Raw genomic sequence first — 24,794 nt, 5'->3', positions numbered from 1 at the left:
AGAGTAGGGGAAGATGGAAAAATTGAAGTTTTTGAGGTAGAAATAGCCAAATCCTTGACCAGATACAATAGAGGTGTCAATTCCTTGAGTGACCCAGGTGTTGGTACACAGGAAATTGACATGAGATCACTAGCAAAGATCTCCGGTTCAAGTTTTGCACAACAGGCACAGATCTCTTCTGTCCCCTCTCTCTCCTTTACAGTCATCAGTCAGGTGTGGGAAGGAGATAAAATAGCTATTATCTGTGTAATCTAAAGGCCGAAGGGCTGTAGTTGACTGTTTTGGACTGTGAAAGACTCCTAAATCATTGTGCAACCCTTAAGGGAGAGGAACTCATAATGTTTTGGGTTAGGGGTTTGACATGGTATAGAGACTCAGAGAAAGTTAAATTTGACCTGGAAAAATAGAAGAATGTTATATTTCTTGAATTCTTTATGCTGTTAAGTTTGTATATACTATACATTGATCAAGGTATAATTCTATTTTTATTTGTGTTATTTTAAACTTAATCTGTCTTCACCCAATAGACTCTAAGACCTATAGACACCACGCCTGTTTTGATACTGTTCTACCCCTAGAACTTAGTTTTGTGTCTGGCACAAGACAGACATTTAACAAATGTTAATTAAATTTATTTGTAAATAATGAGTGGTGACTTCAATGTCCAGTGGACTTTGTTTCAATGGCTTGTTCACAAAGACTCCAAACTTTATTGTCTCTTTTTGTTTTCACCTTACCTACTGGACCAATCCACAGCCATAATGTAACCCTCCATGGTTTCTCTGCCTGCATGTAGACGGGGATCAGAAAACTGCAGACCGGTCAGAAAGAAAGGTTTTTACATTTCTAAAGAGTTGTTAAAAAGCCAAGAAAAATATCTGAAAGAGACCATATGTGGTTCACAACGCCTAAAATGTTTGCTATCTGGACCTTGAAAGGGGAAAAAAAAGTTTGCTGACTCCTCATCCGGATACTGAGTACATTATGGGAAAAACCAAACAACTGAGCAGGTTAGACTCTCCCCACTGAACCTACGATACGTTCTTTTACAGCTTATCCTCCTACTCTCTGCCATTATTTCAAAGCTGTTTTCTGTCCTCTAACCTCTGATTACTTCACCTTTCCCCTTCTCTACAACCAAAACCATGATCTATCTACAACTCACATGGTTTCCTCTTGTAATAGAGGACGTGTTTCTCTCCCTGGCCGGTAAAAATCTGACTCATCCTTTCCTGCCACAGTGGACATATGCTTTTGGTTTGCTACAGTCCTCTCCTTCAGGGAAACATCACTACCCATTTCAGTTATCCTTCTCAGAGTATGTAGTTCAACTTGGTCCAGTTATCACCACAGCCCACACGTGGGGAGGCACGTGACGCAGCCTTGGATGTTACAGTATTTCACCCCCATGTTTACATTCGTTGATTCCAAAAAAAGGCAAAGCTGGGCCTGGAGACATTCCAAGAGTTGGCTTGGAATAAGACCCTTACGTGGAGTTCGTTTCAGAAAAACTGTTACCTACCTCCCACATCAGTCCTTAGGAAAAGTCCTCCCACCCAGTGTCGTTTGAGCCAATAGACGGAGACCAAGTTCAGTTCAGAAACAAAATAAGCTTTATTCTTCGATGAAAGAATGGAGAGGTGCGAGCTGGACCGCTGGAGCACAGGCTTCACCCCTGAGCGCGCAGGCGGTCGGTGGGCTGCTTTGTAGGGAAATCCCCCCAGTGGGGGCGGGGCAGGCCTGGCGGGGCGGGCGCAGCCCAGCTGCTCCGGCGCCCATGGCCGCACGAGCCCAGCGTCTCTGCACACGGTCCGCCGCCATCTTGAGTGCAGCGTCGGACGCCGCTTCTGCTCCGGGCCTGCTGAGCTGAGGTGAAAAGTGTAGCCATTTCGCACTAGGAACTCTGGTCTGAAGTGACCAGTGTGAGGCCTCTGTACCCGGCACCCTATGAGCAAGGAAGACTGGACTAAGCGCAAAGGGAAAAAAAAGGTCAGACTTCATTTTATTACGCAGGTTCTGTTTTTATTTGCCGCTGACAAAACTTGACTCTTACCTCCCCGAGAAACACTTATTTACCTTCCTAAGGATAAGAACCAAGGATGCTTCCTTTTCTTTCCCAAAGGAGAGTTTGTGCACATTAGGGAGCAAAGTTTTTTCCCGCTATCTCACAAAGGGAGGCGGGGGGGTGGGGGTGGGGTCGGGGGAGTGGTGGGGGGAGCTGGGGAGGCGGCTGTCCATCTTTTGTATAAACTCTCAGATTGTTTGGGGGTTCGTCACCTATAATACAGATCCCAGTAAGTATCAGGTGACATCTGGCTCTCAGTGAATCACCTTAGAAGGGGGAAAGATTGGGGCCCGGGTTGCTGATACGGTTTTTATTATAAGTAAGTATAAATGGTTTGTTCCTGCCCCAGAAATCTTGTATCTAACTCTCAGGATAATATGAATAATTTTAGATATTAATACATATCAATATTTACAAACCTAACTTCTATGTTCACATAGTGTCCTTGGGCATAGGAACCGTTGTGATTCATTATGGTATTCCTTGTGTGTGGCAGCTTGTGGTGCTTAAGAAATCTCTGTTGATTGCTTGTTGAATAAGTATGTGAATTGCTTCAATGCCTGAAGAATGGCTAAGTGTCATTCAGTAGAAAGTGCGAACTGGTCTAAGTCAAAGCTTCTGATGGCTCTGCAAGTAGGTGGGGACTTCTGTAGAAGTGCAGGGGCATGCAGCTGGTAGGTTAGGCTCCGCGGATGAGGTCAGTGGCAGTGTCCCTCTGCCTTGTTGATTAGTTGTGGGTTACACATTTGCATGACCCTCAGACATTACTCTGACTTGTTGCTGTCTTCGGTGAATTCTCTAAAGAAGGTCTGTTTGTTCAGAGCAAGGTGTCTGAAGTGTACAGTGCCTTGAATTGAATCCCAGCTCTATCCCTTGATAGGGACAACTTAACTGCACTGCCTTGTGGCTCAGTTTCCTGTCTGTAAAATGGGTAGGTTAATAACATCGCAGATGTTGTGAGAATAAAAAGAATCCATTTATGCAAAGGAGCTAGTAATACAGTGGGTTGTTGTGAGGGGAAAAAAATGAATGAATTCATGTAAAACCCTTAGAAAAATACCTGCTGCATAATAAGTTCTATAGAATTTTCTTTTTTGCCTACTTAATGTTCAATTTTAAAAGGGCCAGAGAGAGAAGAAAGAAGTATAGTGAAAGCAATTTGTATTCTAACGCATGAAATAAGTATTTTTGGCCAATGGAAATAATGGTTAAAAAGTCAATATTATAACCCATAGATTATCTTTGGTTAAGAAATCATTTCTTCAAGTTCAGTGGCAAGTTTTATCCTTAAAATAATTTCCCCCAAATTAGTGCATGGTAAGTAAAATCCTGCCTGGAACTATCTGGATTAGGTAAAAGTAAGAGTCACGTCTGACTCTGTGCAGAATGCAGGATATATTTTCAGATACAAAGAACTATCGTCAGACATTCTAAAAAAAAAAAAAAAAAGTAAGAAACATTTTCTGCTTTCCGACAAGCCAGGGAGCTGTTTTCAAAGGCCTTTTAAAACTGTGCTAGTTTTTGTGCTAGTTTTTGTTAAAATTTGAAGTTCTGCTTTCACAGGATGAAATATGATATTTAGAAGGGGAAAGAGGCTGCCTAGGGAACAACTGAAGCCTAATTGTTATTTTTATGGTTTAAGTCTATTTCATCCATTCAACAAACAGTTATTGAGAGTGTGCTTTGGGCAAAGTGCTGTGTGTTTACTTACAATGTGTAGTGAGCCAGCTTCTCCTCAGTATTCAGGGAAGTGTAGCCCTGTGCTCTTAAAGGGACCTAAAAGAGTTAATAGGTCTCATTAGCTAATGCATGGCACCACCATCCACCCAGTTTTTGGTTGGCCAGCATTACCAAAGAGGTCAAAGTCTGAGTTTGATCCCTGCCTGAAAAGATTTCAGCTTTACTCAGCAATTTCAAGTCAACAGAAGTCTAATGCCAGGGTCATAATTGGACAATAGAGTATATTGGAGCAAAGTTGTTCTACTATCACTGATATTGCTTGCACACACTGTATGACTTCATATCTGAAGAACAGTCTTTTATTTCTATTGCTATCAACTCATTTGTATAGAAACTTAATATAAGGATCCAGTATCTAATACTTAAATAACATTATTGATAAAACAGCTGTTATCTGTATAAATTTTATTATGTGCCAAGGATCATTATAAATGCTCTACATTTTACTTTAAGAGTTCTTTTTTTCTCTTCCAGTTTTATTAAGATGTAATAGACATGTAGCACTGTGTAAGTTTAAGGTGTGTAACACAATGATTTGACTTACACACATTATGGAAAAAGTACCACAAAAAGTTTAGTGAACATCCATCATCTCATACAGATACAGAATTAAAGAAATAGAAAAAAATGCTTTTGCTTGTTATGAGAATAGATTCAAAGACTTTAGAATTATAAGTGTCTTCCTTAAATAATTAGAATTCATTTAGTTATTTCATATAGAAGAGAAAATTGGGACTCATATCAAATAGGTGAAGTGGATTGCTTAAGAATATGGTTTAAGGTTTTCATTTTTGTTTTCAAATTTTTATTTTGTTTTCAGGTTACAAATTTATAATTGCAAACATATTTTGTTTTTCTTAAAATTTAAAAGAAAAAGAGTGAGTTAAGGTCAGTTTTACCAAATATCAAACTATATTTTGGGGGTTATAAACTCATTAAAGGGGATAGTTTTAATGGAATTGATTAAAAAAACTCAAGACTTTGCCATCCGATAGGCTATTTGTCTTATACATTAAAGCATCTTTTTACATTTATGGAAATAGTATGCTTATAAATAATTCCTGGCTATATTGCATTATTTGACAACCAATCCTGTGTTATTTTCATTACATTGGATGGTAGCAGTAAACGTGAAAATGATGTCTCATAATTTGTTTATAAACTTTATTATTTTGTTGCTGGATTTATCACTAAGACAGCTCACATCATTTTCACATCATTTAATAGATTCAACATGTTTTCAAGGCTACTGACATTTCTGCTGGTTTTGAGTGGCTTTTAATGTTTATTTGCCCTTCGGTAGGAACTGAAAAATCTCATTAAAAGATAGTTACTCATTTCCATTAAAGAGCCATAAAATATGAGTGGTGATATATTTTCATCTGAGTCTAAGGTGAACAAGAAGGAAGAATACTAATAAAGTCTGAAACACTGACCCATATGCTTAAGAAATTTCCTTAGTAGTAAGAACTTTTAACCACTATTTACTTTCTTTTGAAATATGTGATCATTTTTAATGGCCAGAGGCCACCAAGGGAGAGTGACATTAAACAAGATCAGTTGCAATTTATCTCACTTGGAAAGGTATTCCAGAGTTTCTGCAATGTTGTAGAACTTTTTGAATACTATTTAAAGCATAAAATCTTATAAAATTTGATGTACACCTATTTAACACAGTTCAAATCTGCCGTTAAATGCAGGGATGCTGTTCTAAAGGCAGAGGTTTATTTATGTGTTTATTCATATGTATAAATATGTCCAGGAAGTGTTTATTGAGTGCCTAAGTAACTGTGAAGTAAGGTAAAAAATCAAAAATCCCCCCAAAAGATGTATGAATAGAATGCTAATGGAGATAGAAACCTACTGCTCTAAGTGTTCATGGCCAGGGGCTTAGGGACTTCTTACATAAACTCCTGTGAAATTATGAAAGTTCCTCTATATTTTCACTAAGACAGACCACAGTGACCTGGAGACCCCATACACATTTGCAGTGTTGGTACACATGTAAGTGTAAGTGGGGTACCTGAAAGTTTAGTAGGAGAATGAAGAAATTATAAGGTCAACATTCAGCCTACTAGCTCACAATGATTTCTCTTTGCATAGCATGTTGTTGTTAACAGCAAATGCTCTTACCATTTCCAGCCAAATTTGAAATTTGGGAGAAATGCTGTAGTTTTGATGAAAATTCAGCCCACTTTGTTGAACTTGAAAATTGTGTTCCTTTTGGGGTACACACATTGATTTGAATCAGAAAGATGTATGTGTGCATACATGGAGAATTGTGGGACTTGCAGTCTTGCAGTTTTTATGGAGATGTGAATGAACTTTCTGACCCGGGGGGCGCATACGCTAACTCCATACTTCCGAAGCAGCTTAATCCAAGGAAACTGTATGGATAAAGCCCATGTGTGTACATATTTGCATTTGTGTGTGTGCAGTTGCTCACGCGCTTCCTTTAGACACTGTGCAGTGCTTCGTTGACAGAAGAAATGAAGGCAGTCAGGTGAAGGAGAGCATCATTGATAAAGGGCTTTAGTGTAGGTTCTTAAGGGTCTAATGCCTTAGGTTGATGGCATTTTTTTTAATTAAATATGATTATTCTGACAAGCTTTTAAAATTTAGTTATAATAAACTCATTCTACTAATTTTGTTTTGGTCTAATTGCTTCTTTATTTTTTTTTTCCTTCCCTTCCTCCCTTTCTTTCTCTCCTCCCTCTTGCTCTTAGTTTGTTTTATTTGCACAGCTTTGCCATAAGGGCATTATGGAGATGGTCAGAGAATGTTGTCTAAAGATAAAGTAGGGTCAAATTTGTAAAGAAAGGTAGTGGGAAGATAGCAAAGATAAAACATGTCACCACTTAATTTAGTACTTTCTATACTATTTCTACCTTATTATTATTTAGATATTTAATCCAGAAATTGTTTGGGAATCTATATTATCTAGGTAATTATCTTGGTACTCCACTGTATTTGTTATGTAAGTACAGTCACTAAGTGAAACTTTAAAGTAAATTTACCAAAAAAAAAAAAAAAAGTAGAGAATACATGCATTGCAAAAATGATTATCCAGTATATTCATGTAGATAAACACACTTTGTACTATGTATCATTGGGGTATAACTAAGAAAGCAAAGGGCATTCAGAAGTTTGTGGAATGCTATAAACTATCTTTAGTTTAAAAATTAAGATTTTAAGTTTTAAAAGACCATACCCAATATGTAGATAAATTAGACTTGAATGTAAAGTGAGGAAAAATTTACCTCAAATTCTTCTTTGTACTTTCCATTAATTTGAGAAAAGAACTTTAATACTACGTCTACAATAATAATAAAAATATTTATTGTAAAAATTATCACATTTCTCTATACATAGCCTAGAGACAAAAACACAGTTTATACATTAATAATTTATGTGGGCCTGAACATTCAGTTTCCATCCACTAGAATCCTAAAGCAGTTCCATAAATTTCACAAATACCAACGTGGGCTGTCTATTTTATAGAACTCCATTTATACAGCTGACGTTCATGAGTTACCAATATTTCTTTTTCTCTAGTGATTTAAAGATAGTTCACAGTGTTTGGGTTAATTATTAATAATATTTTTGGTAAATGTAAGTATTTACATGCTAATATGTTTAAATTTCAGTAAAAACTGAAAAGTCAAATAACACATTGCAAATAGTTTTGAGTAATCAGTAAGGGCACAAGCCAGAGTCCAAAGATCAAGAAACGTCACTACTGGGACGTCTGATGACAAAATCTAAAATCCACAACAAATAGTTTGAGGCTTCTGTGGCCACTACCAGAAGCCCCACAACAATAGGCCATGAGAAAATTAAACACAAATGTTAAATTCAACATATAGACAGTACTGATTATTTTACAAAGTGGAAAATGCTAGTTTTTTTCTATAACCCGGCTTAAAACATCAACTTGACACAGAAGAGTTTATTATCTCATCAAAGCTCATTATCTTGCAAGAGTGAGAGAACCATTTAAAGAAGCATACTGTTTTGAAAGACACCAATTCATCCTCTTGCCAATAATTTATCCATGAAAATATGGATCATTTCTTGAAATAATTGAGGAATATAGCAAGATGCTTGCCTTCTGCTTCCCTCCCTCCTTCCTTCACTTCCTTTCCTTCCTTCCTTCTGTCCCTTTTTCATTCCTTCTCTAAGAGGAATGTGCTGGACTGCCCATCAACCTGCATATTATACCTGAACTCCCAGAAGTTCCATGTGCATTACAGCTTTCATGCATTAGCTCTCAATCTCAATGATTCACAAATGAACGCATTGGTGGCATGAAAACCTCTTACTCCCAGGCTATTTTATTAAAAATACTCCAAGAAGTGTTTAAATTCTGATGTTCTTGAGCCATTTGTTAATTATGAATTTTTAACAGATATATTAATGGTGGAGTGTAGAGAACATAATTAAATACATCAAAAATACATCTCTTTAAGCCTAGAAAATAGATGCCTTTCTTTGGATTACCACCACTGCAAAGTAGAGAACAGCCTGTTCTACGGAGTTAGGTTCTGAATGCATGATTTCTTTCCCTAACACTGGTTTTCCCAATCTACTTCTGTTTCATTTATAGTCAAAGCAAGGTGAGCGATTTGCTATTACTTTGGCAATTCTTCTCTTCCTCCAACAACCAACATCCTGAATTTAGTGCATATTTAAAAATTCAACCAAGACTAGGCACCTGTCAATAAGTGTTCACTGATAATGCGAGGTATGAGCACGAAAAGCAGCATAATAAAGGCACTGTATCTATCAGAAGGGGCTTTCTTCTGAGTTTTTACATATGCCCAATGCCTTGGCTGTCACTTTGAGTAAAATGTGTTGACTCATTCCTTCTCATTCAAAGTGAATGTTATTTCAGTCACCAGCTTTTCATCTCTAGAGTGCATAGGTATATATGAAATATGTGTTTATTACATTTCTAGTCATATAGTATAAACTAAGCCCTAATCCTTCGCGTGGCAGGAAACTACTGGCATACTGACACTTGATAATCCATAAATACCAAAATCTTACGACATCACCAGAGGCCTAAAATGTCAGTCTGTTGAAACTTCTAGCCAACGTCTTCGCTTCTCACTCTTTCCCATCCTTGTTGATGAAGAGTTGGAGAACTGAGGCTTGTTTGTTTCTTCTTCAGGATTTGATATAAACTCATGTGTTATTCTAAGTTAACAGAATAAATGGCTGGCCAGCCACTAACTCCTGTAGTCCTGCACTACGCTCGCCTGGGTCACAGAAACGAGCTGTGTGCCTCTTTGCACCAGTGTTCTGATCAAGGAGTTTTCGTTGCTGTTTGTTTTTGAGGAAACAAGAGTTCACATGCAAACATTCAGGAAACAGAACTGGCACAGACCCACTTTGATCCCTTAGAGTCCTGAGGGTCCCTCTTCACACAGCCACTTTTTCCTTCGCCAGGTTCTTTGGTTCCTTGCTTGGGATACACCAGTCGTCAGCCTCACTGCTTGTCTGATAATGTTTGAAGGCTGATTTGTTAAAGACTGGGAGTTTTTCAACAGATTCAGAAGATAAAGCCTGAAAGAAGAGGGGAGAAATATCAAACCAAAGAAATTATTCATGGTATAACTTGTACTTGAAGTGATTATTCAAAATAAATTCAGAGATAAGTATTCAAACACTCAGTCTTTTAGTTGACTTAGTAGTAAAAGCACCCCAGAACCCACAGTATACTAAGCATCATAAAAGGAAGCTGAAAAATAAATATTATCTGCACCTCATAGGGGCTGAAGTAGTGTATATACATATAAAATTACAAATCTATTTGTATTCAATATTCACACTCTTCCCTTGTTTGGACATTGCTGATGTCATGGAATTGAATAGCAACAGGCAAGTAGGTTTTCCAGGAAAACCTTTGTGTGTGTGAGAGTCCTAACCTGATACTATTGATCTATCAAAGTCTGATATTATAAATCTGTAATATATTAGTATTTTTCAATACTTTGAAGACATTTTTGCTTATTTAACAAAATGAATACATTTACTATTTCAGGTGTTCTAAGTTCAGGTGGCAAATAATTCCCTTGCACAAAATGGGAGCCTGGAAGCTTAATGTTTTAGTTGCTAATAACTGTGAATATATTTTCAGTTGAAATACTTGGCAAATGATTAACAGAATCAGGACAGTTACCTTAGCAAATAAATTGAGGTTTTATCAGAAATGGAAAAAACGTGTACCAAGTTTTAAAGTTTAAACAGGAAATGCCAGGCATCCCACTGACAGCGTCTGAGCAGTCAGCTTTCCTCCCCCTGGATTTTTAATAAGGTCAGCTTAAGGTCCTGAGTATCTTGATTTAAGTTGTTTTCTAGGCTGAAATATTATTAGCATATATGTATTTCTCACAAGTCTAAGTAAAACAGAAGTACAGCTATTCTCACAGACGCCTATAGGAGTTGCCTTAAAAAATTCACATGAGCACCTCTTCACTCAGAAACTAATGTGTTTATGGGAAACAGTTTTGCTTCATTGAGACAGGTAGCCTGGTCCCACTTCCTTTTTGATACATTACCATATTAAGTATTAAATAGTATACCTACACCTGCCAAACAGAAAAAAGAATGACTTGTGGTTATTATTTGCGTTAACTCAGTTTGGGGTATTCACTGTGGATCATAGAACTCAGGGCTGTAAAAGAAGCAATCTTTTAAAAAATGTGATTTTTTTTTTCTATTGGATTTAAAGGATACCTTTAAGTAGATGATAGCATCCGTTCCATATCCTGGCAAAGAGTAGAGATTTAGATCTCCTTGGAAATACTTGGCATAGAGACGAGAAATCGGCAAGCCGTAACCGAAACCAGCCTAGAAGGGGAAGATCAGTTATTGACAAAGAGGTGGACGTGATCGCTGGAATACAAAATGTGGGGAGGAGCTGTTATCCTCCCGGATACGGATGTCCTGGAATTTGGGCAAATGTCTTCTGCTTCCGATCAGAGAACCCTTGTAGAACTGTTTCACTGTTTTTAGCTTGCTTTATCATTCTCATATCCCCCATGCCCTATTTAACTAAATTGATTAACTTGCCTAAACACTTCCTTGCAGTCCTTGCCCTACATTTATAACTAGGTGGTCAGGGATGAGCTTGGCCATATATAACTGGTCTTACCAAAGGAGCGTTCCGGGAATTATCCACCACAGGCGTTGGTGCAGTGGAGTACGTATAACTAAAGAGACGGTCAATAATCCTCAGGGGAACACCACCTCCTCTGTCTGAAATCTTAAACAAACAAACAAGTCATCAGAGCTACACATTAAAAACAGTGTGCGTTTGTCTATGTAAAAATGTCTTTCCTTCATTTAAAAGTCACCTGGCGTACATGACTTTGATCTATTGCTCAAAGCAGCTGGCTTTATTATTACTGACTCCTTTTTAATTCTTTCAAAAAAGACTCAAGAAAAACAGAGAATAGTTACCTTAATTGTAAGATCTTCTTTTCCCAAGACAACAATCACCTCCACTGGTGTCAGGGAAGGCCAGTTTTCCTGGTGTTCAACTGTGGCCCTCATTGCATTCTATGGAAAACAAAACCATAAGGAATTCAATGGCAGAAGGATGAGGGACAATAAATAACTGTTCTTTTATATTTAAAATAAAGGCAGCACAGAAGGTAACTCAAAGTTCTTATTTTTTTAAGTTAGTGGTAAAATAGCTCTGTAAATAGCCATTTATGAATGTGTCATGCAGGATGTATAATGAAAAATATTCATTTACCATGTAACATAGCTCCTGGGAGTAATGTCTAATGGAAAAACAATTCTGCTAGCTGTCAAGTCCTTATTTGTAAGCTTAATTTAAATGTAGAAATTGGTTTTTATAGTCCATTTCCTGGCTCTCTCTTTTCTGTCTTTCCATTACATTTTACATCCAAGCACCAAAGAGTATTACATAACAACTAAACAGTGAATCATTGAACCAATTTATTGGCTTTTATAAAATTTGCTGGGAAAAGGCTGTTACTATTAAAAGGATAGTAAATAATTCTAAATTAAATTTCAATTTGCATTTGATTATCATCTTAACTTTTACCAATGACGGTAAAATAACTGTATGAGTTGGACCATTCAATTTAAAAGTAAATCAAATCAACAGAAAAGTATCTTTTGTCCTTTAACAGAGAAGAAACTCAAGTTTTCAAACTAGCTGAACCTCATAGAGATAAAGATTTGGTTTATTTTACCCATTTTCCTCTCTACCCTTCTGGTAGGTTATCTGCTTTCTGGTTTCTATATAATAACAAGTTCTAATCATTAGCTAAAATGAAATAAATTAGGTCAAATATTTGTAGTACAATCAATGCCTCATCGCACTAATATTAGAATAAGTTAGGAAACATTAAGTTCTGAGAAGCGTTAGAATTAGAGGCAGATTTCACTTCTTTTTTTTAAGCTTCCTCTTTGCCAGTCCTAGGGACTCTTAGGAAGCATCGCAAAGCTTTGAGTGTTTTTCTGTCTTTTGGTGTAAGTATACAGTTTTAGTTTGGGCTTAGAAGCTGGGATAGGATTTGATTCTTAGTCCCTGGCTATCCCAGACCAATAACATCCATATCGGCTAAAAGCTTGTTCGAAATGCAAAATCTCAGATCAAGAGTATCAGAATCTCTGGGATAGGCTTTAAAATCTGTATTTTAACAAGCCTTCCAGGTGATTCTAAAGCACCCTAAAGTTTGAGACTCACTTCTAAAACAGTCTTGCTATGGAAAATGGACCATAGACCAGAAGCATCACCTGTTAGCTTATTAGCAATTCAGAATCTCAGGCCCCATGCCAGATGCAGTGACTCAGAATTTGAATTTCAACAAAACCTCCAGGTGGTTCATAGGCACATTAAAATAGCTCACTGAAGGAACTGATTGACCTCTGAGTATATTCTAGACATAGGTTGGGGCCCTACCACCTACGGTAATTCTAGAGCTGAACTTCTGGATTTGGAGTTAGACCAGCCTGTGGGGGTGGAGGTAACAAGGCCTCAGTCACTGAAACATTCATCCCGTGACCTTCCTTAATGAATGCCTGAATGACTACGGCTTTGTTGGACACCTGAAGAAATAAGGGGAATAGGGGGCACTGAGACATAGTGAGTCATATTGTGCATTCTCAAATAATGTGTTGATGCTACAGGGAACTGCATGTACCCTTTTCAAACATTAACTGGAGCTTCCTTCTGTTAGGAGCACAGAAACATGCTTGGGAGAAGATAGTGAGTCTCTTGTTGAGTGGGAATGATAAAGGAAATAAAAATGTAAACAGTGAACTTTAAAAATAAAACAAAATTGCAATTACTGTGAAGTGTGTTACCTTGAATAGTTCAAAGAGCATATGATGAAGGTGAGAAGGAACGTATACAATATGAATTGGTTGGCCTGGAAATTTTCCTAGAAAAAAATTAAGCTCATTTAGAATTGGTTAACAGATATTTCATGAAACAAACTTTCATATCTATTTGATTAATATTTTAGATTTAAACAGGATTGGAATACTCCTCATCCTCCTAACTAACTCCAAAATCCTACCCTAGAGCCTTCCCTCTTAAAACCGTAAATACAACTGACTTACTTTCAAAATGCTATTATAGTTGCTACCCAGTGCTCTGTATTAATTTTTGCATTTCTTTACAAATGTATAAAGTCAGATAAGTGTAAAACAGGAGTGCTGTAAACTAGATTACATGGATTATTTATTTATATGTTCAAAACTTTTGTACCGGACAATTTCAGAGTTAAAATTATATGCACTTTAAGAAAGAAGAAAAAATAAATGTAAGTCTAAAGTATAACATTGAAATTGATGCGATCTAGCTATAGTTTTCATAGTTTTAGTGCATGAGAGTATGACATATCTGATTATTCTTGATTTTTATCAACTAAACATTAAATCCATTAGGCTGTATATGCTTACATTTCACCAAGAGGCTAACAAAAACCAGAGAAACAAAACCTCGTAATACTCTTTGAAAAGAAAAATAAAAGGATTCTTTGGTGTTCCAGGCCTTGGCAAAGTTTGAATCAGAAAACACAAGGTCTGGCATAATTCCCTCTTTATTTTATCAAACAGCTCAAGCAGTTTATCTACAAGTGTTATGCAACAATGCTGTTAATGCTTAGAAATATTTTTCAATCTTTAGTGTACTCCTATTTTTATTTTAGCAGTCAATTACATTTTCCTATCCCCAATCCATCAATTAAGCTACTCTTAATTTGAACAACTTGATTTTAATTCTCATCACCAACATATGTTGTTCCTGTATAACTATTACTTGAAGAAGATGTTTACTATGAGTTGAAAGGAGAAAGTTATTCCAATTTGAGTATACTGTCTTTCTTTGAGAATGGGATAAGATAAAAATAGTGCCATGCATTTATCATATAATTACTTCAGTCTATGTGGGGAGACCTTATCTTTTTAGGTACCCTAGAGTTAAAGCTATTGAAGAATGCTCTGCATTCGAAACAGTGGTATATATTCATAGTGGAATTTTTTAAAATTTTGGTGAGAACATTTAACATGAGATCTACCTTCTTACATATTTAACTGTACTATATATTATTGTTAACTGCAGGAACGGTGTTGTATAGCAGATCTCTAGAACTTACTCATCTTGCTTAATTGAAATTTGATACCCACTGAATATCAACTCCCCATTTCTCCCTTCCTTCACCTCTGGCAACTATCATTCTACTCTCTGCTTCTATGAGCTTGATTATTTTTGATACCTTATATAATTGCAATCATACAGTATTTCTCCTTCTATGACTGGCTTTCTTCTTATAGTGCAATTTAAAGTATTTTTGTTTTCAGGTCTTATATGTGACCTCTTTAGGAACATATGTCCACTACTAAGTGGTTCCTCCTATTCTGCCCTCTTATCCCATATAGAAAGTGAGCAATCTTTCTTTGATCTGAGATACTGGAACTTAGCTGCTACTCTAAATTTCAAATTATTTGTTCAAACCATTCTTCTTTATGAATTGTCATTAGCAACTGAATATACTCAAATTGGAACGTTCCAATTGAGATAAAGTGAACCTTGGCTTCAAAAAAAATGGGTACAAATTCTATGCAAGTTCAGAAGGGAAAAAAGGAGCACAGGATTTACTTTTTACAAGAAGTAATCATCTTGGAAGAACAGTGAATTTACCATAGACTAAGATACATTTAGTTTATAGCTTACCATTCACTTGTGTGAGCTTTAATTCTGGAGATGTCAAGTAATACTGATCACAAAGCATCTTTGAACAATCAAAGGCATCTAGAATAGAAGGGTTTTTTAATAAGGATTAAATGAACTTATGTCAAGTAAAGTTTTCAAGTGATCTTCAGTGTGTGTATTACCCTCAATCTAAAATACTCTTTAGAGTACAGGTTTATATACCTTTTTGATATTTTATTGAAGAAAAAAATAAAGACAGTGTTTAAGTTACAGCTGTAGTTATAGGAATATGTGCACTTCAGAGATCAAATACAATATATGAAAATATGGCAAGTAAGCCATTGATGTTTGGATTTTTTTAGTAATATTATAAATGAATATTTAAACAGCTGACTCTTAAAAGCAAAGGACCTTCATGACAGTAAGTATAAAAACATAAATGGAACACTCCGAATATAAATTCATTCACAGAACCACCTCAACTGTAGATGTGTCCATCAGATAATATACATTTTCAATAAGGGAAATGCACAAATCTAGAAATTACCTTGGACCACTGCTGCCACATCACAGTTTGGATCGATGCTTCCAATGTGGGTTGGGTTTCCTGTCTGTAAGTCACTGAATATAAGGACTGTTGAAGAATAAAAACAAAGAATAGTGTTATAGAAATTAGGATAATAGTGATTAGAACTACCACTGAGAAAGAACGTGACCCACCGAGTAGTTGAAATATCTAGGTAGACTATGGCTTATATTCTACACCCATCTATCATGACCATGATGAACTAACTTACTGTGCTGGTTCATCAGCATCCGGATAGAAATACGGTTCATGTAAAATCGATCCAGAAAATACTGAAGATTTTGATTGGTGACTGGGTCAACTGTACAGGCATCTTTGTACTCTAGGATTCCTTGTGCCATTGTAGGAACTACATTATGGTGTCTATTTCGAACTTTGATGAGGGTATCTACAAAACTAAGCCAAACACATATTTATGGTTAGTAGAAGTTCAAATAAGTTGCATTCATTTTTATTTCCTAGATTACTTCAAAGAAGGCTAAAGCTTTTCTTAAGTACCCATCTCAACAAGTCAAATGATAAAATACTTGAACGATAAAATAAATTTGAATGATAAAATATTAAGGCTCTCACTACAGATTCTTTGACTAAATGTTACAGAGATAGCTTCATAAACAGATTTATTTTGCTTTCAGCTTACATGTAAAAATACCAGCTCTGTGAGTAGTGTGATCATTCTAGTTGTTCATTAAGCCTTCTCTTTAAAAAATAACAATTAAAAGAGTAAGTAATATTTAAGATGGCTCTAGGATGCCATTGTGAAAAAAACTTCGAAATTTCTTGTCAGAATTAGAAAAGGTTCTTATTTCTTATTCTTAGAGCTAGAAACTGTCTGTTACTCTGAATGAAATTATTTACTCTCCAGTAATAAAGTGACATGTATTACTACCATGTAACAGTAAATCCTTCTGCAAATCTAACATTAGAATAAATTTATAATAAAAATAGATTTCCTTAAAAAAAATTCCTCTTACACTATTCATCCTCAGCATTATTTTCAATGTTATATCACTTTAAAAAGAGCAAAAGCCAAAACTTGTCATTTGAAAGGAGTAAGTAAAAGTATTTATCATTTAGGATAATGCTATAAATTATCCTTCAAGTTAGGTCTAAAAAAATCAGATGTCTAGAAATAGTCAAAGTTTTAGATTATTTTTCTAATGCAAAAAACTTACTCTGACAATGCTTTCTGGTCCTCTGGGCTTTTCTCATGGAATTCCACCAACTCCATCAGGCTCTGGATATACCTGTAGAATGGCAGGTGTGCTTTAAGTTTTAAAATTGAATAGTCAGTTACAAGTGGCTAAAAATAGAATGCTTTTTTCAAATGGTATGCAGAGAGAAAATATTATGTTTAAAATTAAAACTTTCCTCCGAGACATCTGGAAAACAGTGTATCTTAGAAAAAAGAAAGCTACAATTTTAACTCTCAACTTCCTAACTTAAAATTTATGTTTCTTTAACTATCCCATATCAGTATTCAGTTTTCTGTTTTGTTTGGCAAATGTCTTTATTTTTTTTAATAGCAGAAGCATTTAGAAACAACTTTTACAGAAAGGCTTCATTTTTTTTTCCCTATAATCATTCATAGATGAGTAGAAGTCTTAGAAGCAGCAGCAAATACTATGCATTAAATATATGGTTCAAATTGCAGTTGTTTAATGGGTGTATAATACATGTATTTCTCAAGTCAGTGAACAAAAAGCTGTATAGTCAGTAGGTTAGGGTGAAGCTCTCTGGTGCTTATGCGCCTCAGTGCATAACCTGGCTCTGTTCTCTGAAAATCTGCCCCTTTGGGCTATCTCCTCTCTCTAGATCAGTATCCTTATTTTCAAAATAAGATAATAACTGATACTGAGTTCTGGCTATGTGCCAGGTACTGTTCTAAGTGATTTTAAAATGGATTACCTCATTTAATTACACTCAAATATCCCTTTGAGGCATATACTTTATTCTCTTCATAATAGATGGGGGAATTGATGCATAGAGATAGGACACTTGCCAAGGATTCCACAACTAGCAACAGGCAGAGGCAGGATTTGAACCCAGAGCCTGCTTTGTTATTTGGTTTGTAAGTGAGAAAGATTACGCCTTCCCAAAATAGTCATCATTCGTACCTATTTCTAGGATAGGATTCCTTTTGCGGTATCATACTCTCTTGTATTGTTTAAAATACAAACTAAAATTATATCTGTGAATTATTTTCTATGTTTTCTTCTAGAAATAAAAATTATATTGTGAAAGTATCTACTTCGTCTGGGTAAAAATGTCTATTTATAGCTTTATAACTGCGTTTATGATAAATTACCCTAAATGATGGAAAAAAATCTTTACATCTTTCAAAAGTATTTAATGTTCAGACCACCCATTTTTGAATTGTGATGTTAACATATTGTAAGAATTCAAACTCAGATAACTATCTTAAAAATAGAGACTGTTTCAGAATGGTTCACCACTTACCAGCTTTTAACTAATTGTACTGAAGAGGTGTTTACTAATCGATCAGGGAGGATATAAATTTCCTTCAGTATATTGGCTAGCCTCACAGGCAGCTCTTGTCGCAAAAAAGCAAAAGAGGTTCTTTCACATGCATTATCTGAACCTGTAATAAACAACATTTATTTAGTTTTTAGAAAAAAAAGTATGTCTAAATTATATATTTGAAGAGCATTAACAATCCAATATTGAACAGACATATGTTATAAAATTATATTTCATCCTCAGTTGGGTTACTACTTGTGGCTAATTCAGGAGTAAGCATCTTCTGCATTGTCTTCTGTCTTCTCTCTTTTTTAAAAAAGTGACCAAATGTGAGAATTACTGTTTTCTCTTTTTGATGAGGATTCACTTCCCAGAAGTCGTAATATCCCACAGCTCTTAGTATTCATAAAAGAGTGCAGGATTCAGTGAAACCACAAGGTTAAAAAGACATCATTCACAGGGTTCTAGATATGAAATTGGAGTGCGGTAAGGAGTGGGGTGGGAGTCATGATGCTTCTAGTGATAGGTAACATCACATTTAAATCCTTGAAATTTTCTTAATAAGATTTCTGTAGATAGTTTGTAATATTTTCAGCAGTAATTCAAATATATAGAGAACAATATGGTAAAGAGACAAGCAAATTTGTTAGGAACCCAGAGAGGTGAACCTTGTGGAGTGGTGGAGGGTGGCTAGAGGATAAAACAGCAATTAATTCGAGCCTGCTTTATAATATTAGGAATCTTCTCCAAGAAGTACTATGCTGTGAAGGATAGAGTAAAGTTTCTAGTCCATTGTTAAAGGGTAACTGAAAGCAAAAAGTATTTTGACTGGAAGCAATGGGCAGAAAGAAGAGGAAGGATGAGCTCAAACCATCCAGCATCAGCAGGGCTGCAAATGGCCTTGCTGGTGAGCATAAACATTCAGAAAGAAGGCAGATCTAAGAAAAGGCGTCGAGGTTCCAGGGTTCAGCAGGAAAGCGGACCCCAGTTGCTTTAAGTAATGAGCCCAGCCTTTCCTACATCGAGTCTGAAAGTTAAGGCATCTCCCCAGTCTCTGCGCCCCCGCCCGGGCCCTAGGGCCCTACGTCCTGGCTCACCGAAATCCAGCAGCTGCTTCATGGACAGTGGGGACGGGCTGTAACGCGAGAAATGCTCAACCTCTCGAGGGACCAGGGACCCCGCGCTGCGCATCACGAAGCGTGCCGCCTTCATCTTGATGCCCACCGTTCCTGGCACAAGCTAGGGCTGGCTTGAGGAGTGAAGGCTGCAGGGAGCGGGACCTGGAAACGTAGAGGGGGCTGGGCGCGTCCTGGCGGGGAGGGCAGGTGTGCTAGCGGGCTCTTGCTCCCAGGCGTGAGCTGAGGTTCCGGAGAGCTTCGCAGTGGAGGAGTCGGGCAGAGAGCAGGAGGAGCAGTAGGTGGCTTGAGACTGAAGTTCGCGTCTTGTCACCAGCGGCAGCCTCCCAAGTTTTTATTTGTTTCTGCGCCGCCCCCCTGGCCCCCCGCCCCCCCCCCCCGCCACCCCGCCAGTTCCAAAGGGGAGGAGTCACTGGGACTTGGAGAAGCTTCCTGAACTTGGGGCCGCGCCATTCAGTTCAGATAAAGAACTCTGGGCCCCGCCTCCGACGCGGAGACCTGACACCAGTGCTCACGGCTGTGCGGGGTAAGGGGATAGGAGGAAGCCGAAGCGGACATCAGTAGATAAGTGGGCTCAAGACGAGTCACTTGGGGACAGGACGGATAGCGTGGGCTGGGGGCCCGCCCAGACTCGTCCTTGTTTACGAATGAGAGGCTGTCTCAATGTCACGCATTCCGGGCCAGAAACTGTTTCCAAGAATCTAGGCTCCGGGATGTCATTGGACCTCGCTCAGAGCGGGGCGTTTACAGTAGCCAGTCACCTGCGTCGAAAAGTATTGGCTTCTTTGTCATTGGGCTGCAAAAAGAATAAACAGTCTCAAGAGTGTTTTCTCCGTGAGTGAATAGCACACGTCGGGAACTGGAAGTTCCTTTTGCTGAGACTTGAGCTGCGCAAAATGCGTTTATTTTTTCTTGTGCCAATAAGAAGCCATCAGTTTATTTCCTTCCAGTAATAACATTCTCTCCATTAGGTTTAACTCTTTTCATTAAAAGCAGAATAAAAAAGGGATTAATTTGTCGGTTTGACTCACTTGCTTTTTCATCCATCAGAGAATTTGGTCACTCTGTCCTCCTGTGTGACATGTACTTAATCCAAATCTTTGCCTAAGACATTCTGTTCTACCCGTAAAGTTCAGCACAAACTGTGCTGCATGTATCTTTCCTGATTGCGTCTCCCTGCTCCTTCTTGCAGACATGGCTTTTGTCACATATGACACTATATTGTAGCTATTTGTGTTCTTATTTTGTTCCTCTCTGAAACCTCTCCCCTGAAAGAGATCAGGTTTGGGACCATGTCTAATGCACCTTTTTGATTGCTACTCTGCTTTGTTGCTCTCAAGATTAAACAGTTGTGGAAACATGGGGAAAGTTCCAAACTGCATTTCCACTTGGAGATAGGTTTTAGTAACAGTCTGTTTTATATTTTTGTATTCTGAATCCTTTATTATATATTTGTATTGTTCACTGAAACAAAAACAACAGTAAAAATGTGTTCAAGAAGCAAGAAGACTAAATAAACCACTACCTGATGAAGCAAGTAAATTTACGGTAAAAATCCCTTCTTTTCCCTTTATTACATCCTAAGAACAGCAGCAAAAGAAAAGCAAGCATTTGCTTTTCTTATCCTGTGTGTGGGATCTGGACTAGGCAAAAATGTATATCATAAAGAATTCTACTGTTTAATCTGCAGAGGAAAGGCAATGGAAATGATGCATTATAAGCAGGTCTAATTTAGGAAAGCCTCACTGAGCACTTAGCCTGGCTTACCCAGCACTACTCCCATGTGTGTGGTGGGTTGATTAAAGATTAGGTGAAGTCATATGATGTTCACACAGATGGCTAAGGGCTAAATGTGAGCTGAGGTTACCACACTATTTTGTGCTTGTTATCCCATCCAATAATATTTACCAGGTTACTCTCACAGTGCATTACATTCTCCTAGGTCATTTCTCTATGACAGGAACTCTTGTGACTGGCAACGTTTATGGTAACTGGGCTGGAATAGACAGGTCAAGCTGTGTACCTAGTTGGCTAAGATGCTATGTATTACTGTGATTAGAATGTGACCTGGAAAGAGAGTTGCACTTTTTTCCTTAGGCTGACCTCAGAACTTGGAGGTGATACAGTTACTACAAAAGTAAAGCAAAGGTGCAGCCACTATGGAAAACAGTGTGGAGATTCCTCAAAAGACTAGGAATAGACTTACCATATGACCCAGGAATCCCACTCCTGGGCTTGTATCCAGAAGGAGCCCTACTTCAGGATGACACCTGCACCCCAGTGTTCACAGCAGCACTATTTACAATAGCCAAAACATGGCAACAGCCTAAATGTCCATCAACAGGTGACTGGATAAAGAAGATGTGGTGTATTTATACAATGGAATACTACTCAGCCATAAAAACCGACAACATAATGCCATTTGCAGCAACATGGATGCTCCTGGAGAATGTCATTCTAAGTGAAGTAAGCCAGAAAGAGAAAGAAAAATACCATATGAGATCGCTCATATGTGGAATCTAAAAAACAAAAACAAACAAACAAACAAACAAAAACAAAACGTAAATACAGGACAGAAATAGACTCATAGACAGAGAATACAGACTTGTGGTTGCCAGGGGGGTGGAGGGTGGGAAGGGATAGACTGGGATTTCAAAATTGTAGAACAGATAAACAAGATTACACTGTATAGCACAGGGAAATATACACAAAATGTTATGATAACTCAGAGAAAAAAGTGTGACAATGAGTGTGTATATGTCCATGAATGACTGAAAAATTGTGCTGAATACTGGAATTTGACACAACATTGTAAAGTGATTATAAATCAATAAAAAATGTTAAAGAAAAAGTAAAGCAAAGGGAATTATTTGGGAGGAATGTGTATGGACAGATCTGCACATTCATTTAAGTAAAGGTAAACCATGAAAAGACTATTAACTGATTTTGTGCTAATGAGTAGGGAAGAGTACCATAGCTTCCCCCTTGTCCACAGTGCTGAAAACAGCCTCCCTACTTGAGGCACCTGATTCCTGCAATTTTCAGGAGCACATTTACCTAGCATCAAATGAATTCTGTCCAACCTAGAAAAATCTAATAACATAGGGCCACTGGTAGAGCTTCAAGAATGCAAATCACACTTTTGCCAAAGGACTGGGCATGTTCAATTTAACAAAATGCAATAAAGTCCTGAAGAAATGCCAATTCAACTTTTCCACCACGAGGAGCATATTCCAAGGAAGCAATGAAATATATACGTAACAGGAACTTCAAAAGCCCTGATGGAAAGATGAATAGATTTGACTACTGAATATTAAAAAAAAAATAAACAGCAGACTTGGAGAATATATTTTCAAATGATTATTTAAGAAATGGCTATTTCAACAAGGAACAAAATAGCCAGGATCTGTTTCCTCATGGAGATTATAGACTTGTGGGGGAAACAGGCATTACAAAAGCAATTGGACAACAAGGGCTATAAAGAAAATTCATATGAAGATACAGTGAGGCTGGAACTACCTTAGATTTTGTGGACAAGGAAGGTCTTTCCAAGAAAGCAACAATTACAGGAGATGGTGCAGCCTTCCATTGGGATGTGAGAAGGGAATATTGGTGAAAGCATATTGGTGAAGAGATTGGGGAAAGCAGGCCTGAATCACTATTTGGTCTCTGATATTTCTTATAATCAGTGATTTTAGATGATACTAGGTGCCAGTAGCTGAAGGAGAAGCCTTGGTGGGTGCAAAAACATTTTTCTCAAGTACCTCTGACTGATAGTGGGTAATGGAAAACAGTGGTCATTTAAAAAAAAATAGGACTTTAATCCTCAGAGCAAAAGAAGTTGCAATTAATGCATTAACAGTTCATAAAAGATATTTGACCAGTGTGTCATGTTGGTGGTGATAGTAATGGTGCTGGACAGTGATGATGCTAACACTGCTCAGAGGTGTTTGGAGAAGAGCTATGTTGAAGATCAGGGACTACTTTCTTTGAGGACTGGCTTTTGGGATGATCTTAGAAGGATGAGGAATATTTTGATAAATTGTTGGTAGACAATGGGGAAGGATGTCTAAGCCTGAGCAAAAGCACAGCTGGGGATATGGCAGAGAAATAATAACTAATTTAGTCTGGTTGATGTTTAGAGTACCCAAAGGGAGGAGGAAATGGAAGATTGGGTTCTATACCATGAAAGCCTTAAATGCTGGTATGAGGACTTTGAGATTTCTGGAGTAGGCAATACAGAATTGCTGAAGCTTTTTAGGCAGGGAGCAATGTGCTTCCTGCTCAAATTTGTTGGCAGTTAAACAATTCAAAGCAACTAAACTTCAATGAACACCCATTGAGTACCAGGCACGATAGGTGCTGGGGTCATATAGATGAAAAAGGCATAATCTCTGTTGTCAAGGATGGGAGAAAAACATGTATGTAATTGAAAGAAAAATAGTGTGATGCATATAAGGTACGTGTTGGGGTCGAGGGAGGGCAAGCCATCAGCAAAGACTTCCTTGGCATGTCTGAGTTATAAAGGTAGAATGGAAGTTCCTAGGCAGGTGTTGGGGCAGTGGAGAGAGGAAATAAAAAGAGTCATTTTGTTGGTAAAATCTCTAGCTTTTGCCAAATCGAAGAAGGAAGAATTAAAAAAAAAAACAGTTCTCTGATGTTGTAAGCCTGTGCTACTGGGAGGGGATGACTTCATTAATAGAAGCAAGAAGACAAAAAGGGTCAGGAGGAGAGAATAGGTTGACTGAGGAGGGGGGAACACAAATAATAAGTTTGTTTGGGAATACTCTGAGTTAATGAGAAACTGCTGGGGAAACAGTCAAGGCTGTAATTACTGGTGAAGGGAAGATGAGAATTCAAAGGCTATTAAGCCATTGCTGGGAAGTGAAGATAGATGAGTAAGAGTCTCTCTCCAGTTTCTTTACAAAAGGTTCCCCTCTTCTATTAGGCTGCAGCTATGTCTCACTTTTTCCCTATGCACAGTACTTCCTTCTGGAGCAGTCTCTGGTTTCATTCTTGGCCTCCCTACACTTATCAAGGTCAAAATCCTTCCCTTTGTGAAAGCAACACCAAAAGAGTTCATTCTTTTTTTGCATCTGTAGCTCCAAAGTTATCAGAAAAAAGCAAGTGAATCCTGAAGCTAACATATACTACTTTTTGTGGGAAAACAAGAAGAATTTTTGCCTCAGCTCTAAATACAGGCTTAGCTTTCATTTCCCCCTAGAAATTTCTCAGTTGTGTTTAATGTTTGCTTTTACAAAACAATAAGAGAAGGTGAGCAAAGGGAATAAAAAATTAACCAAAGGAAAAAACATAATAGACATATGGAGACATTCTGAAACTAATGAGTGTGTAGGAAAATGAAATTAATAAGATAATGAGACATCACTGTTCTACTGTTACCTTGGCAAATAATGAAAATGGCAAGTCCTGGGGAAATGAGCACTCTCCTATACGATTTGTGAAAGTGTAAAATTGGCAACATTTTTTGGAATCTATAAAACTTCTAAGGATACTTACCTCATGTTTCAGCCATTCCACTTCTAGAAACTTACCCTATGGTTTTTCCAACAGAGAGCATAAAGA

The 24,794-nt window shown here is 37.4% G+C and overlaps 1 protein-coding gene across 1 annotated transcript; it reads right to left on the bottom strand.

The window, feature by feature from the left end:
- Positions 1 to 7,122: 7,122 nt before the first annotated feature.
- Positions 7,123 to 19,560, bottom strand: PDK4 (pyruvate dehydrogenase kinase 4). The gene is made up of 11 exons (XM_010979649.3): positions 19,170 to 19,560; positions 18,052 to 18,193; positions 16,767 to 16,838; positions 15,803 to 15,987; positions 15,553 to 15,639; positions 15,027 to 15,104; positions 13,154 to 13,230; positions 11,273 to 11,371; positions 10,965 to 11,075; positions 10,547 to 10,660; positions 7,123 to 9,373 (listed from the first exon to the last, which is right to left on the bottom strand). Exons 1-11 carry the CDS (start codon positions 19,282 to 19,284, stop codon positions 9,230 to 9,232), a joined length of 1,224 nt encoding a protein of 407 aa, XP_010977951.1. The 5' UTR covers positions 19,285 to 19,560; the 3' UTR covers positions 7,123 to 9,229.
- Positions 19,561 to 24,794: the final 5,234 nt, after the last annotated feature.

The sequence above is a fragment of the Camelus dromedarius genome, chromosome 7, assembly GCF_036321535.1.
Source record: "Camelus dromedarius isolate mCamDro1 chromosome 7, mCamDro1.pat, whole genome shotgun sequence".
Taxonomy (NCBI): Eukaryota; Metazoa; Chordata; class Mammalia; order Artiodactyla; family Camelidae; genus Camelus; species Camelus dromedarius.
Note: the sequence above shows the minus strand (reverse complement) of the source record. Positions and strands in the feature narration are given on the sequence as shown.